Source organism: Apis laboriosa, unplaced genomic scaffold (genome assembly GCF_014066325.1).
Source record: "Apis laboriosa isolate Shangri-la unplaced genomic scaffold, ASM1406632v1 scaffold122_cov146, whole genome shotgun sequence".
Classification (NCBI taxonomy): Eukaryota; Metazoa; Arthropoda; class Insecta; order Hymenoptera; family Apidae; genus Apis; species Apis laboriosa.
The window spans coordinates 1839495-1855483 of NW_025221084.1; the positions used below are offsets into that span (position 1 = coordinate 1839495).

At 33.2% G+C, this 15989-nt stretch overlaps 1 protein-coding gene across 4 annotated transcripts in view; it reads left to right on the top strand.

Moving 5' to 3' along the window:
- Positions 1–15989, top strand: part of LOC122720277 — a 513017-nt gene that overhangs the window by 486106 nt on the left and 10922 nt on the right. For 2 of the 4 annotated variants that reach the window (XM_043946864.1, XM_043946863.1), the window contains exons 11-17: positions 8145–8416; positions 8758–9084; positions 10482–12009; positions 13324–13427; positions 14268–14648; positions 14886–14969; positions 15773–15939. In XM_043946864.1, coding sequence (XP_043802799.1) covers positions 8145–8416; positions 8758–9084; positions 10482–12009; positions 13324–13427; positions 14268–14648; positions 14886–14969; positions 15773–15939 — 2863 coding nt within the window. The remainder of the gene's footprint in view (positions 1–8144; positions 8417–8757; positions 9085–10481; positions 12010–13323; positions 13428–14267; positions 14649–14885; positions 14970–15772; positions 15940–15989) is intronic. The other 2 variants (XM_043946865.1, XM_043946866.1) reach the window with 2 other exon arrangements.

Consider the following 15989-nt stretch of genomic DNA (forward strand, 5'->3'; position numbering starts at 1 on the left):
TGTTTTTTATGGTATTAAAATGTTGTATAGGGATGAATATATTCGATTATAATTATAATAATAGTTTAAAAAATCGATAATCTTTTTCAAAATCTATTACATTTCACGCAATAGTTGAGTATATAAATTTTTTAACGAAGAAGAAAATGTATATTTTTTCAAATATTAAATCTAAAAGCTAAAAGTTTAAATAAAAATTATATATCGTTCAATTCAGAGATGTGATAATAGTTGGCCATTATTTTTTTGAAAATGAATCAATCAAGTCCAAAAGTGTAGTCATTTCATGAGATCGATCATTAACCGTTGTTGACGACGTGTCCATCGCCGATACAGGGATGCAATTAGTGGATGGTTCCTGGTTGAGTTAGTTGTTGACGGCGATACGGTTTGATGTTTGGCTGAAGTCTCAGGAGGAACGATATTGAAGAGCGTGATGGAGCGCCTCGTCGATGTGTAAATTCGATATCCACGATTTCCAAATTTGATTTACGATCCTAAGTTTCGAGCTTCGTCCCAGGTGTTGATGTTTGTTTGTATTCATTTCTTAACTTTGTTCAACGGTTGTCGATACAGGTCTTAAGTTTCTTTAGTTTTCCTTTCGTATGAAATATAATCTAGTTTATGGTTTTTATATAGGAGTTATAGGATTTTTAATTATTTATTTATACATCAAGTTTGTTTATGTATTTATAAAATTGTACGATAAATTGATACTAAGAAAAAAGAAGAAGAAAGTTTTTAAGATTCTTTTTTTAGTTTGATAGAATATTGATAGCTTTTACTTTGATTTTTTATAAATAGCAATTAAGATTATAATTTTTTTATTTAATCAATAAGTTTTATTAATTATATTACGTTTATTAACATTAATCAGTTATGAAACATTAATTATTTTATATTTTACTAATTCTATGAATTTATGTGTGATGTGATAAACGAGCTGAAAATTTTGAAACAAATCTTTTTTCTAGTTTTATAAAAAAAAAAAAAGGATATTGATTTTATAGAAAATTTATATCCTTTTCAAATATTAAACCTCTATCATACAATTTTTCATATCCTTTTTAAATTATTGATCTATTTACATCCATAACTCTTTCCTCCTCGTCCACACAAAAATTCATTTCCTCTGTAAATATACGATTTCACCGTAATTAAAATAAAACCTAAAAACGATCTCTGTTTTTTAATTCAACCCAGGAATATATTCGGAAAAAACAATTTCGAAAATTTCACAATACCGTTTAGAATTTTCATTTCGATTAGATTGTTGTTCCACTTTAATTTCTCATTTCTAAAATCTTTCTATCCCAATCATCATTTATTTTAATAATCGCAACAAGGGTGAGAGAAATATGAAATATTGTGATTATCGATAAATATTATTATAAAATATTGTTAACTTATAGATTAATAATATTTCATTAAATAATTCAAAATACCATTAAGATACAAAAATTGGTGAAATCGATCTTATCGATATATATATATATATATATAGAAACTAAGATTATCGACAACGTAATCGATAATCACAATTCTAGAAATGGAGAAAAAAAAAATCAAGAACGACGTTTACTTCGATGAAAACGTGGCGCGGGTTGCGGCGAACATGATATAAATATTCATTGCATATTTAGAGAGGTTGCATATTCACCGGACGAAACATTCATAAGCAGATAAATTGATTGTAAATGAATAAGTAATTAGAGACATGCGAGTGTGTGCCCAAGTATTACGTTCGTTAACAACGTAATAACGGAAGCAATGCGAATTTTAAAACAATTTGCCGTATGATAATGCCGCCGTAAATACTTAAAATCGATGTTTCATCGATTCGAGATATGCCATTCGTTAAAGTTAAATAACTTTTTTTTTTTTTTTAATTCGTCGAGGGAAATGAAATGGCAAATTGGTAAATATGATTAAACAAGAAAGTCAATTCTATTTTTTCTAACGTAGTATCCGTTGAGAGAAGCATTTTATTCATTGTAACAATTTGATTAATATAGATTACACAAATGAAGAAATTTAAGAAATTTAATTTAATGTATAAAATACGACTAAACTTAATAATTTCAGATTCAATTTAACGAATTGATTTCAACAAGTATAAGAAATTGTCGATTAGCGTAAAAATTGGCATAAATCGAAAGTAACATCGACGCGATAATTCTTGAAGTAGAAACGACGATTTATACAAAATTTTTCGGGGATTTCTGGGGATAGGATTTCTAGGGACCTAGTTGCTGCTGACTGTGCACAACTCGATGCCGGGTGCATTGGTGCAATTCAATGAAAAGTACGATAAGACGGCGCTAGTTATAGGGTACCGATAAAATATCGCGGTTATCTGCTGATCGTTGCGAAAGTTTGGAAAATGGATAAAGAATATACGCCGTAGAGGATAATTTAAGACGTTCTTGACGGAATGAGACGTATTCTCATCTCCGCGAATTTGATTGAAATAAAACTGCGTTGTAAAAATATCACGATGAGATATTGCATTTATATCCTCTTAAGTTGAAGCGAAGAATAATAAATTACGTAAATATAATATATAAATTCAATAATAAAATTATTTGAACGAAACAATAATCCTAATTATTTACACGAGAAGTTAAAATATAATATATATATATATATACAATATAAACAATGTATAAAAGACAATGTATTCACGATTAATATATTTCCCTATCTCTAATTTAAATTCTTCTTCAAAAAATTGTCATTTGTACCAACGACAACAAATTATCAATCACTCGAAAAACTTGAGCTCAAATATTTATCCCAATCAATCTATGATAAAGAATAAAAAAAAAAAAAAAAAAAAAAAAAAAAAAAAAAAAAAAAGGCACGAGTAACGCGATATCGAACGCATCGTTGAATAAAAATCAGCGAATTAAAAGAATATAAAAAACATGCACAAATATCTACCAATTGAAATCGTATTTATTCCCAATCGTGTATTCTAGAATTTTACACGTTCGACCGATCCAATTTACTTTTTTTTTTTTTTTCTTTTTTCCTTCCCCCCTCCCCCCCCTCCTTTCATTTTATTCTGTTTTATTTTATTTTATTTTTAACCCCCGGTTACCCTTTAAAGTAAGTGGAAACCTTGAAAAAATATTGATCACCCTCACCTCACCTCTTCCGCAACCCTCCCTCCCCCCTTCCCTCCCCTCCTCCTCCTCCTCCTCCTCCTCCCCCACCACCACCACCTCCCTTCCTTCGAACGTAATGAAAACCGCAACCGAATTTCCACGCGGAAAAGTAAAAACAACAGGATAGGGAAGGGTTCCACTTGGCCAGGGACAATCTGCTTTACCGCGATCAATGATTGGCAATTTGCAAAAATCCCTCGGCGGTTTCGCCCGCTCGGATTTACGTCGTTACGTGACCGTACAAATGCGCGGCCATCAAATGGATTTGCGGTCCGCATAACGTTATGTGTAGAAGCGACGGCTGAAAAATGCAGCGGGGGAGGGGGAGGAAGGGAAGAGAGAGAGAGAGAGAGAGAGAGAGAGAGAGAGAGAGAGAGAGAGGCATCGTCGGATGGAGAGGGGAGGGGGGGCTGCGCTCTGCGTGAATTTCACCGGGTTAATATGAAACATTGATTTATCGACCGCGTGGGCCTGTAAGCTTTATTGCGAATCTAAATACACGTAGCGTATTCGTTAAAATAGAAACGGTGGTTGGAAGGGGAGGGAGGGAAGGAGTGAAACATTTGAACATTTGAAAATAACATTTATTCGCGGTATCGAATGGAATGGAAATTTAACTATCGGTGCAATATTGTTTTTTTCCTTTTTTTTTTAAATTTACTAAAGTAATTTGATTTTCGTTGTTTTTCAAAGAATTATTTAGTTTCCGTTCCATTTTTTTTATTATTATTATTGCATTTATTTTTTAATTAGAAAAAATTTGTTTTAATTCTTTATTAGAATGTATATATATATATATCCTGAAAAATAATCCTATCATTCATATTCCATAATTTTATTTTAATAACATTTGTACAGAGAATTGTAAACTCAATAAAAATATTCCAATTACTAAAAATTATTGAATTAATCGATAGAATGATAATTGAATTAATAAAATTTGCCAGTATATAATCAGACAATAATTTATAAGTAAATATATTTGCCATTTTTAATAAATAATTATTACAATATGAAGATTGTTTCTTAAATTTTATTAAATCTGTATTTAAAATTTTATTAAAGATATGTATATATATCTTTTCATCTTTCTCATGATAATATTATATCGAGTAACTTAATATTTTAAATTCTTTCAATAAAAGAAAAAAAGTTTATTATTATTTAAAAAGTGACATATATAATGCAATACCAGATAATCAAGATAGACGAGTCTAAAAATAATAAGAGTATTTTTATTATTTCTTTATTTCTTAAGAATATTAATCTAATTGAAAATGAATAAAATGAATAAAAATTAACGAAATCCATCGCACGAATACCTAATCAACAGAAAACGAATTTCCCCAATTTATACGAAACCGTAATCTTTCCATCAATTTCTCCGATCACCATTGACAGAAACCGTGGAGATGGGTTGGAGACACGGTGGGCAGGCCCCGTTGTTGAAAAATACATTTCGAGGCGGGAAACGTCGTTTACGACAGCAACGAAACCCGACAGATATAAATGCGCGCGTATCCTGGCCGAGGCCGCTTGAAGGAAATGGGATCCGTGGAGAGCGCGCAGTTGTGTATCGCGGCAGGAAAGTTTTCCATGAATATCTCGACCCCACGTACTGGCTTCGTGCCCGTGAGCTCCATCTCCTCTCCCTTTTTAACGCACGCGTAACACGCCATACACCGCCCACACCCCAATTCATTTCTCCTCATTGTCGACTACGATCCACGCCGCTAATAAATCAACCGAAAGAAATTAATATCCGTCTTTGACTATCGCCTCTTCCCTACGGGCAAATTGAAATCGTTGTAAACGCTTTTGTTCGAACGACGGAAATGGAAATTGTAGCGACCGGCGGACGATCGAACTCGATGCAATTTGTCGCGCGTAGCACCGACAACGTTTCGATGAAATTCTCCTTTTTTTCTTTTTTTTTATTTTTAAAATAGTTTTATTTCCTGTCTTCAGTCCGAAGGTGTTTGGTCTTTTGAGGATACTTTTTTATTTCCTAGTTGTTATACGAGTTTTGAAAATTTTCGGACATGATATCGATATATGATATTATTTACGTAAAAGCAAAAAAGTTTGCTGTTTTCGTTTGCCAACGATTTATTGGAATTTATTTTATCGGAATTTAGATATTGTTCACGAATAATTTCAATATTTATATAGTTTTAATCATTCACATCAAAATTATCGATAAATATCGAATACTTCAAATTGAAAAAGAAAAAACGAGGGAAACATTGTTACTCTCGTTTCGTTGAACTCGAAATGAACCAATGAAAAATGTAAATTGAAACAATTGAAAAAAGTAGAACGATCCTTTCTGCTTCGAATATTTATCATATTTATCATTGATTTTTTTTTTTTCTATTATAAATATGCTATTTCATTTTTAAAGATATATTCCATTCTTTGAAAAATATTTTTTTAAATCTCAAATAATTACGTGGATCGTGACATTTATCAGAGATCTTAATAAAATAAAATTTGTTTTCCTCGAGGAAAGATTATTTCGTTTCCAGCTTGTACGATCGTGAAAAAATGTATTAAGGAACGCACAAATGGTTCAAGAAGATCGTAGCCCTCATAATTTATTCCCCATAAACTGAAATGCTTCGACAAAGTACGTTCGCTTAACCGGTATTACGATTAATTCATATTAACGTCATAATAGGAGAGAATGTGTACGCTCGAGACGAGCCAGAAAGGTTCCGCTGCATTCATTGATCTCCTCTCCTCGTTTTCCTTTTTCCTCGTCCTTCGTCTTTTTTCTTCAATTAGTCGCGCAAAAAGGATCCGACAAAGAAGTAGAAAATCGTGCACAACTTTGATGAAGTTATATTTCGTTAAGCTGTTATTTATATAAAATTATTGCCTTTGTAGTCTTGACTTTTGTACAATTGGTTCTCTTTTATTCGATCAGATATATTATAGATATGTTCTACTTACGAATAACATTTTATTATATGTTATTTAGGATATATTCTATATTTTGATTAATTTAAAAAATTGATTTTAACGCATCTTATTTGTTAAATTCTGTTACTAAATTATTATTTTATTATATCTTTTTATATAAATTTATTATATTTCGTATTCATATTCATTCTCTTGTCTGATATATTTCACTTTCTTACTGTTAACAGTTTTTTGGAAATTGTAAAAAGAAATTATTGAATAATTTCTTGAAATATGCTAGATAATATTTTTATTTTTAAAAAAGAGATTAAAATCTTTTTTCAAATATCGATATTGTTCTGACAAAAAAGAATTGATCGAGATATTATTTTTTAAAATAATTTTACATATCATACATCTTATAATAGAAATATAATATTTCATATAAATGTAACAGTGTTACATATTGAAAACAAAAGTAAATATTGACAAATTAATGATCAATATTAATATCTTTAATGCAAAGATATCTATATTTAATCCAAAACAAGTCGATATCGATAAAATTCTCAAAGATCTATGCGCAGAATCCAATTTCAATTAATTCATAAAATATGTTCATTCAATGCATACAGTTTCATTTCGAGAAGCATGCGCCGTGATTCCACGTTTTATCGACGAAAATTCACGCAAGTTATACGCAAACAGACACGCCATTCTCTCCAGGAAATTAAACTACCATGATAAAAGTAAATAGAAAAATTCGAAATGAAAATGTTGTTTAATAAGACAAGACGAGGAAAGACGGATAGTTCAATCTTATTGCATTAACTGCATGCAAAATTAATATTTATATTTCGTTAGGTATTTTAATTCAAATTTGATTAAGACTTCTCTTGTATTGATTTGGAATAAAATACGTATGGAAAATACGTATGGTTAGAGCAATTTCAATTCTTGATAGATCGACAGTGCAAATTGTTATAATTATCTCGAAAATTATCTAACTTCGAATCCCAATAATATTGGAAATTTAAATTAATTGCAGGGGGAAAAAGCGAAATACAGGAGAAACTTGATTGGAGTGCTAAATATATTTGTATAACACGAAGAAATGTTAGGAAATTCGATATTACCAACCACACATTTCGTTAAGTTTAATTAATAATCATACCTATTAAGTTACATTTCAAATCAGTTACAGAGAAGTTGCAGAGAATTTCGAATTATGATAGAAAATAGGGAGAAAAAATGATATTAAATTTCCATGTTTAATATCACTACGTTATAAAAAAAGTAATATTTATAAAAATGTTTAAATAAATTAAATGAGGAGCATTTTTGAAAAAAGAACGTAATTTTATGATACATATTTTTTTATGAATAATTTATTGAATCATTATTTTTGTAAATCATTTGAAATATTATTTCTCATTCAATTTCGTAATTATCGTATTTTTTCTTTTCACTTTATTATATTTGAGATATATTTAAAATATTGTTTTGTATTATGAATTATAAAAAATAATATTTATAAAAATATAAATAAATTAAATGAAGAACTTTCTGCAATGAAGATATATAATTTTGGCACATATTTCTTTTTGTGAATCATTTTTATAAATCCTTATAAATCTAATTCTAATTAAATATATTTTTCGAAAATATATCATATTTCAAAATAAATAAAAATATATAAAAAGATATGTCGTACTTATTATTACTTATTATTACTATTTAGAAAACTTATTATTACTTATTACTTAACTTATTATTAATAAATAGTGTTATTACTTAAAATAAATTACTTAAAATAACTACTGTTATTACTTAACTTATTATTACTTATTATTACTATTATGAAAAAGTACATATCAAATAGAAAATAAAAATACATGTGAATATTAAGAAAATATTAAAATAATTCTACAAATACAACAAAAATGATATTTATAAATATTACATTATAGCAATTTATAACAAATTTCTTACATTATAAAACAGAAATTATTACGTTGTATATAAAAAGACTTGTCAATTATTTTATAGAAATGTTTTGCCTCGTTTTAGCAGCGGACACAAATTCAAATCAACAGGCACGCACAAACGCAACAGTTTTTACCACCCAAGCCGACAATACGTCGCAAATTTCCGGTAAAACGAGTTTCGCGGTACCAGCACCGCCTCCATTGGCCTCCGCGGAAAAGGTCCGCAGACTTTCGGATGGCGAGCACTTCCGGCAGCCCAATGTCACCGTTTCCGGCCACACGACCGTGCAAAAACAGCTACAGGAAGCGCAGACCCAGGCTCAGGCGCAGGCGCTGGCCGATATGATCTTGAAGGTGGTAATTTCTCTTAAGATTAATTAATTTAATTTTCTATTGAATTTTTTTTCTCATATTTTATCTCGTAAATATGGAATTTGACGATAAAATTATACTTTTTCCTTACAATTTTTTTTCTTAGTTGTTTTTTAAAAATACGTTTTAAATGGTAAAAATTATAATTCAATTCAATTCGTTATTCTTTGTTTAATGAAGCATGCATATATTTTGGATATAGAAACAAAAAATTAAATTTCTAAATTTAATTTCTAATTTTCTATTTAATTTTCTATTTAATAAATTATTATTATATAATTTTCTATTATATAAAATCTAATTTCTAAATTTCTAAATTGAAGGGAACCACTAAAATGGCTGTGAAAAGAACAACTTCCGACCCCGGGCAAAGATTGCATCTGACTTATCAGACATCGGTTCAATCGACGACTAGTCAGCAGCAACAGCAACAGCAGCAACAGCAACAACAGCAGCAGCAGCAGCAGCAGCAACAACAGCAAAATAATCAGGCTCAACCTCAGCCCACGGTTACTGAAAGTTTTTCAATGACAGGTTACTCTGAAGACGGTGGTTATTTTAGCCCAAGCCTTCAAGATGAGGTGTTTCAACAAGTCACCGCGGTTCCCGACAGCGTTCTTCTTCATGCTACTCAATTGGATTCACTTCAAGTGAGTAATTTTCATTCTTTTTATTAATCTTGAATAAAAGTGTATTATGAATCAACTACAAAGAAATTTATAGTAAAGATAATGACTCAAAATAGTGAATTGTTCAAGATATTATTATCAAAGACTAAATTATACTCAATAATAACTCATAAATTACTCGAATTATTCAGAAAGCTATCATTAGATAAAAATTCAAAATTATATTATATTATTATTAATTCAAATAAATTATTTAATTTAAAAATTCAAAAACCATCGTATGATGATAAAAATAATTAAATTAAAAAAATTTCTAAGCTTTTATATACATTTATATGTTATATTTGTATATGAAATTGCAAATTGATCAATAAAAATTTACAACTTTTATAAAATTATACATTTATATAAATTAGAAATCCACTTTCTAAAAAATTACATTAACGAAACACTTATCTTCCTTCCCCCATTCTTCTTCACACTTTTCCGCCTCATCCACTAAAAAAGATGAAACGTGACGTGATTTCTAAAGGTAACCAAGCGTGAACAGATACGAGCGTTGCTTGTGCCAAGACAGGATATATCCAGAGTCCTTTGACGAGCTAATTAGTCCTGTTCTTCGTTCCGTGTCAACTGTCGAAAACGCTTTAGTTTCAATTATGTTGAGGAGAGCAGGGGGCCGTTTCTCTTTCTACACTGTAGAATTTAATAAGGCGAATTATCTAAGTAGTTAGCGCCAATCGCACTACGACGCTTTGTACCGTTTGAAAAGCGTCATATCCGCCTGTGTGTTCTCCACCTATCAACCTCATCCTTCCTTCTTTTCACCCCTCGAGAAGTCTCGTTAACGTCTGACCTACGAATACCAGAGATTCCAGCTTAATGGTTGCACCCATTGGCGTGCCATTGGAACGCCTTTATTCCATCCTGATCTCATGGATGAATTCAATTTTTGACGAGAATTAATCGAATGAGTCTCGATATTGCCGACGAAACTCGAAATACAACGGAATACTAGTGGCTAATATTATTTTTCGAATGTAAATTTTTATGCATGGATCAGATTAATTCTTAATTAATAAAAAAATCGAAAACAGACAGAAATCTCTCTTGAAGTGTCATTTCTTAACAATCAATTAAACCAAATTAATGGAAAACAAAATTTGCAACAAATATAATAAAATTTAACCCTTAAATTGATAATCATTGAATCTTCTAGAAAGAATCTTATAATATTTTATTATGATAAATTACTTTTTAATACTTTTTTAATATTTATCATAATTCGACATAAATTCAAATTAATTTATATAACGTGAAACTTTATGCTCATCTCTTTGTATATTCAATATATATAAAACAATGATAAGAATCACAAATAAATAAATAAATAAATAAACGAATATCGAACCGTCCAGTTTCAGACAGCAAGCCTGTTACAAGAACAGCCTGCTGAGCAATTGCAAGACATCACACTGGAGGACCGATATCCATCGCAGCACACAGTGAACCCAGATCTGCAGGCATTGGTGAACTCCCCGTTGCCAGACTCGTTAGCCGAGTTCAGCACGTACGGTGCCCAATACACCGAGAGCCCGCACACGTTACCCACTCAGTCTCCTCTGCCATCGCCCTTGACGAGACACGACAGCCCGAGTTTCACATATCCAACGCCGCCAGCGAGTCAGGAGGGTCTTCTCACGGGCAGCTTCCCCCTGCTCAGCCCTCAAGAGGATCCGGAGACCGTGAGACAAGTCTCGTCACCGTTGTCCGCGGCTTTCTACGCTAGCACCATGTCCTCAGCGGCAGCTGTTGAGGAAGCTCTGAGCGAGGTGTTGCCAGGCGAATCCGAAGCAGACACCGACCTCTACGGGTCCGGTTCACCTAATCCTCACTCGCCACTGCCAAGCCCGTTATCGGCGACCCCAGCACCGTCGCCGTTGTCCTCGTTGCCGCCCTCCTCGGTCTCGTCACCTGGGCCCGTGTCGTTCACCGGGACGAGTTTCCCCGTGTCGCCGCATCACGCCCTCCAGAATCAGATGATGCCCAACTCGGAGGATCCCCTGCTCTCCTCGACCCCGAAAGACTTCACCACGGCCAGCCGGAGACGGTTCGAGTTCCAATCGTACAAATTTATCACCAGCCAGAACTTGGTCGACTTCGGGTTGGGTAACGGTAGCCTGGCCGGGATCGTGGTGGACAACAACGGCGAGTTCAAGCTGATCCAGACGGCGGGATTGCAGAAGACGAACGTTCTAGTGCAAACTGGCTCCCTGAGCCCCGCCCTCACGTTCAAGAAGGAGATGCGGCTGGCGACACCCAAGATGGAGCCTGTCACCGTGAACCTGGGCCTGAACGTGCAGACCAACCATCAGTACAACGCCGGCCAGTTCAATCAGCAGCAAGTGGTGAACCCGACCAAGTTCCTCATACAGACGAACGTAGCCAAGAATAATAATCTGAGGCAGAAGGTGGCCAGTGGAGGGAACCTGCCCATCCCGGTTGAGCAGATCAAGGAGGAGCTCTTGGACGAGGACGTCTTTCTTAATCCCAGCAACGTGCCGGCTGGCAGCCCTGTCAGGCAGTGCAGAAAAAGGCCACGCATGGACGGAGGGGGCCTCTACGCGAGCGCTTCGTATCCGTCTAGATTGAGGAAAGCCTGCGACAGGCATTGGGATAGTAGCTACACGCCGCCACCGATCTTGGATCCTTCCCGCCCTGGGCCTGGCCTGTACGCCAGGCTGCATCAGTACGAGAGGGATTCTGATTTCAGCTCCGACGATTCGCAAGGGAACGATGGCCCTCCCCCTAGAATTAATATCGGCACGAGGTATCAGGCTACGATACCGCCGGTCGGCAGTGACGGGGACAGAGGAAAGGGGGAGCCAGAGGCCGACCATCTGCTCTGGGATCCTGGTATAAATAACGTGCTGACGGATAACGAATGTAAGTAGTAGGATTTTTGTTCAAGGTTCTTGGATTTGGTTTATAAGGATACGTGAAGAGTATTTGAGATGCTTGGTTTTTGACGTTTGACGAGTTCAGAAAGAAATGTGGTGTAATATTGTTTTCTCTAAAAGGAAGGAATCGTGTATATTTGTCGAGTATAATGAATAATACGTAATAGTGTATATTAATATTTGAAAGTATACAGATTTTTCTATTAAGTTTAGCTATATATTCAGTGGAATATGCTAATGATTTTTTGTACCACTTTTACTCTGAATTCTTCATTTAACATTGGTGAATAATTTCTTTTCTCGCTTGTATATACGCATTTTTTAAAAATAAAAAGGTTGCTTACGTAGGATTCGAGTATTTGTGTAAAGGAAATTAAAATTTTATATATTGTATGTTAAATATAAATAAAAATAATCCGAAATTTTAAGAAGTTGCACTATAAATAAAAGTTTCTCAATTGAATCATAAAATTTGAAATCAAGTTTTTTATTCTTCTTAGTAAATTATTATGAAGTTTTAAAATCTCGTATATTATTAAAAATATAAAAATTAAGAAAAAATTCTCTCATATTTCCTGATTTACATTGTTATATTAATAAAATATCGCTCGAAGAATATGTATTTTCTTTTCAATCCAACCATTTTTATATCAAAATTTAAAGATTATTTTCTTTGCATTATAACTTTTTCGACAATTTCTCGAATTAAAAATTTGCATATCATTTTTCCTCTGAATTCCCCATTAAATATTCATCGCAATGAATATTAACAAGCTATTTAAAGCGATATATAATCAATATAATAAATAAAAAATTGAAAAATAATATATTAAGATTATTGTTTGAAGCCAAGTATACATACATTTATCGATAATAAAGTTTCATCGTAACGAATTTTCGTATTATGAATTTTAAATATAAAGTAACTAAAGAAAAATATAAATAGGGAAAAGAAAATTTCGTAGAAACGTTATTATTATTATAAAGATACAGTTATTATTTTATGGAATAAAACGCAGTTTCATCCGGTCCCCGATTAAAGCGAGCAATCGATTGATCAATGTTCCGCAATATTTTTACTTATACATCACAGGGGACGCATCAAAAGAATAAATAGATTACGCATAAACGTAGATTGTAATGAAATACTACAGGGTGGCAATACGTGAAGCGTATTTGCAATATTGCGATCGCCGCCATGGCACAAAGACAAATTACATTTAGTTTACGATTTCGCGCGAGAACGCGTTGTTTCCGCGCGATCAAATTCTATCTGAAACGAAAAACTTTTGTTTTGCAGTGGATATGTACCTACAATTTGCATGCTGCGCCGCGGTACCAGGTGGAGGAAGAAACAAAGAATACGCGCTTCATCTGCTGCACATGTGCAAAGGGAATATTCATGTACGATACTTTCACTTTAATTTCTTTATTCCATTCCATTCACACAATCTGCAAACGATCTTATTTTTCTCTCTTTCCTTCAATACGATATTTTTGAGAAGTAGATGTTAAAAAAGAGGAACAAGAAGAGTGAAACGAAAAGATAGTACGTCGTTTTTTATTAATGTTTTATTTCTAATGGAATAATTAATGATTAATTAGAAGAATTACGAATCGTGCTATCTTAGCTAGTTATGTACATATTACGAAATCATATTCATTCTATTTTATGCATTTATATGTTTCTCTATCCTTTAAGTTTTTTAATTTCGATATTTCACTTACTTAATGTAAATTTAATTATATGCTTTTACAATTACCGTGGTTTTTTGATGTGTGCATTACAAAAGAAAAAAATTACAGTCGAATTTATTATCTCTTCGTTCCAGAAAAGTACCTAGAAAAATAGAATGATCAAACAATGCATGCATGTAAGATATATGCCCTAATTATACTAATACACTATTATACTAATACTTTCAAATAATAATCATTTATAAAAATAATAATCTTAAAAACTTAAACGTGTAACAAATTACACTTTCTCAGACGATTTTTCATGATATTGCTATTACATAATGAAAGGACAGTAATGCGTTTATAGTTCTTCGAAAATCGAATCCTGAATGTTTATCCGGGCAAATGATTCTTGAGACATTCGGATAAATTTACAATTCGCCTCACTATTTCTATTTTCCAAAAATTGATGAGAAATAAATACTAAATCGGGCGTTTACTGTGCGTTAGAATTAATAATTTTCGATTCAATCGCGATTGATACGATCGATCGTTGGATTCCAGGAGGCCATGCTGAAGTTGATGAGACCAACACCTCCGTTGCCAGCGGAACATCCGTTGCTCAGTTACGAGTGTCACGAGTCGGACAGATGGACGTCGCAAGAGATGGACGCATTCTATCAGGGCCTGTTGAAGTACAACAAGGATTTCTCTGCGATCTCGCGAGACGTGGGTGGCAAGTCCGCGAAACAATGCGTGCAATTCTATTATCTGTGGAAGAGGCTCTGCCCGGACGAATACAGCAGACTTCGTGTTCGCCACGGTAAACCAAAGATTAAGACAGAGAGCAAGGATTGCAAGGATACCAGGGAGCTTCGCGACGCCATTGCGTCGGTCACGGAGATGGACTTTAGCGAAGACAAATCTATTCTTCATCGCACTCTGGTGAGTTCGATCGATGCCGTTTCTGTGAATCTGTTTAATAAAATAAACAAAAAGATCAATTATAAAAGATTTTTGGTCTCTTTATAATTTTTATTTATTTACTCGAAACATCTGTTATATGCAATATTTAAAATTGAATAATATACTTTTGATTAATGTATTATCAAAGAGAGATATTATAAATCGATTTAATGGTTAATAAAAGTTGGAAGGAAAATTGTGAATTTTTTTTCTCAGTTACAGACAAATGAGAGAGAAAACTCGGCTACTCTGACCACCAGCGACGGAGAGCTGAGATTATTTGCATACGACTGCCCCGATGTGAGTACCATTCACGTATCGTTCTCCATGTATTTTATCTTTTACCTACAAGCTTTACTTGATACAAATAAAACGAATACAATGATTATACTTGAACAAAAGAACAATATAATTTTTTTATTTTTATTTATTTTCTTTTTTTTTATTATCAGAAATGTACGATGTAATTTCAATATTTTTTTTTTTCACAAAAATATATACAATATTCGTTTTCTTTTATTTTTAACAACAAACATCGATCGATCGTTAAATGTCTAAAGAATTCTATCTAAAGTATTATTATGTTATCTTTATCGAACTTAAATTCTCAAACTAACCAATTTGTCGAGTATCGAGTACGAATCGTTCTAAAGAAATCCTTATCTATAATTATTTATACAAAAATTATTATCAATACGAACGAATGAGATTCTTTTATCTTGAGATAAGTGAAATGCGATCGATTCATACTCGATCCATACTCGTGAAAACGCGTGACAATACTCGACACGCGTAGATGATAACGCGTGAACGTTTAAGTGTCGCATGTGACTTGTTGTTGGACCTGTCGTTTCTACTTTTCTCTCACGCTTTCTTCTCACAATGGTACAAGCGCGTTGTGCGTGAAACCACACGTTTTTTCTGCGTTCTACTTATTCTTATATGTATTACTTATTACGTCATCGCCCGTCGTCGTCGTCCTCGTCGTCGTCGTCGTCGTCGTCGTCGTCGTCGTCGCCCCCTCGTCGCAGTCTTCGTCGTCGTACATTGTTGTTGTTTGTTTGTGTTGTTTATTTTGGCTTTGTGTTTCTTTGTGTTGTCAGAGCTTTAGCGGAAGTGTAACAGTAACGATGGCCGGGAGCACCCAAACCGCCCAAACCGGCAATACCGGCCACGCCACAGTCAACACCAACTCACAAACTCACACTAGTTCTGAGCAACAACTACCCGTGCCCACCCCACTTCACTACCCCTGCAAGATTTGCGGGAAGTAAGTCTCCAATCTCTAATCTAAAACGAAAAAGAAAAAAAAAAAAAAAA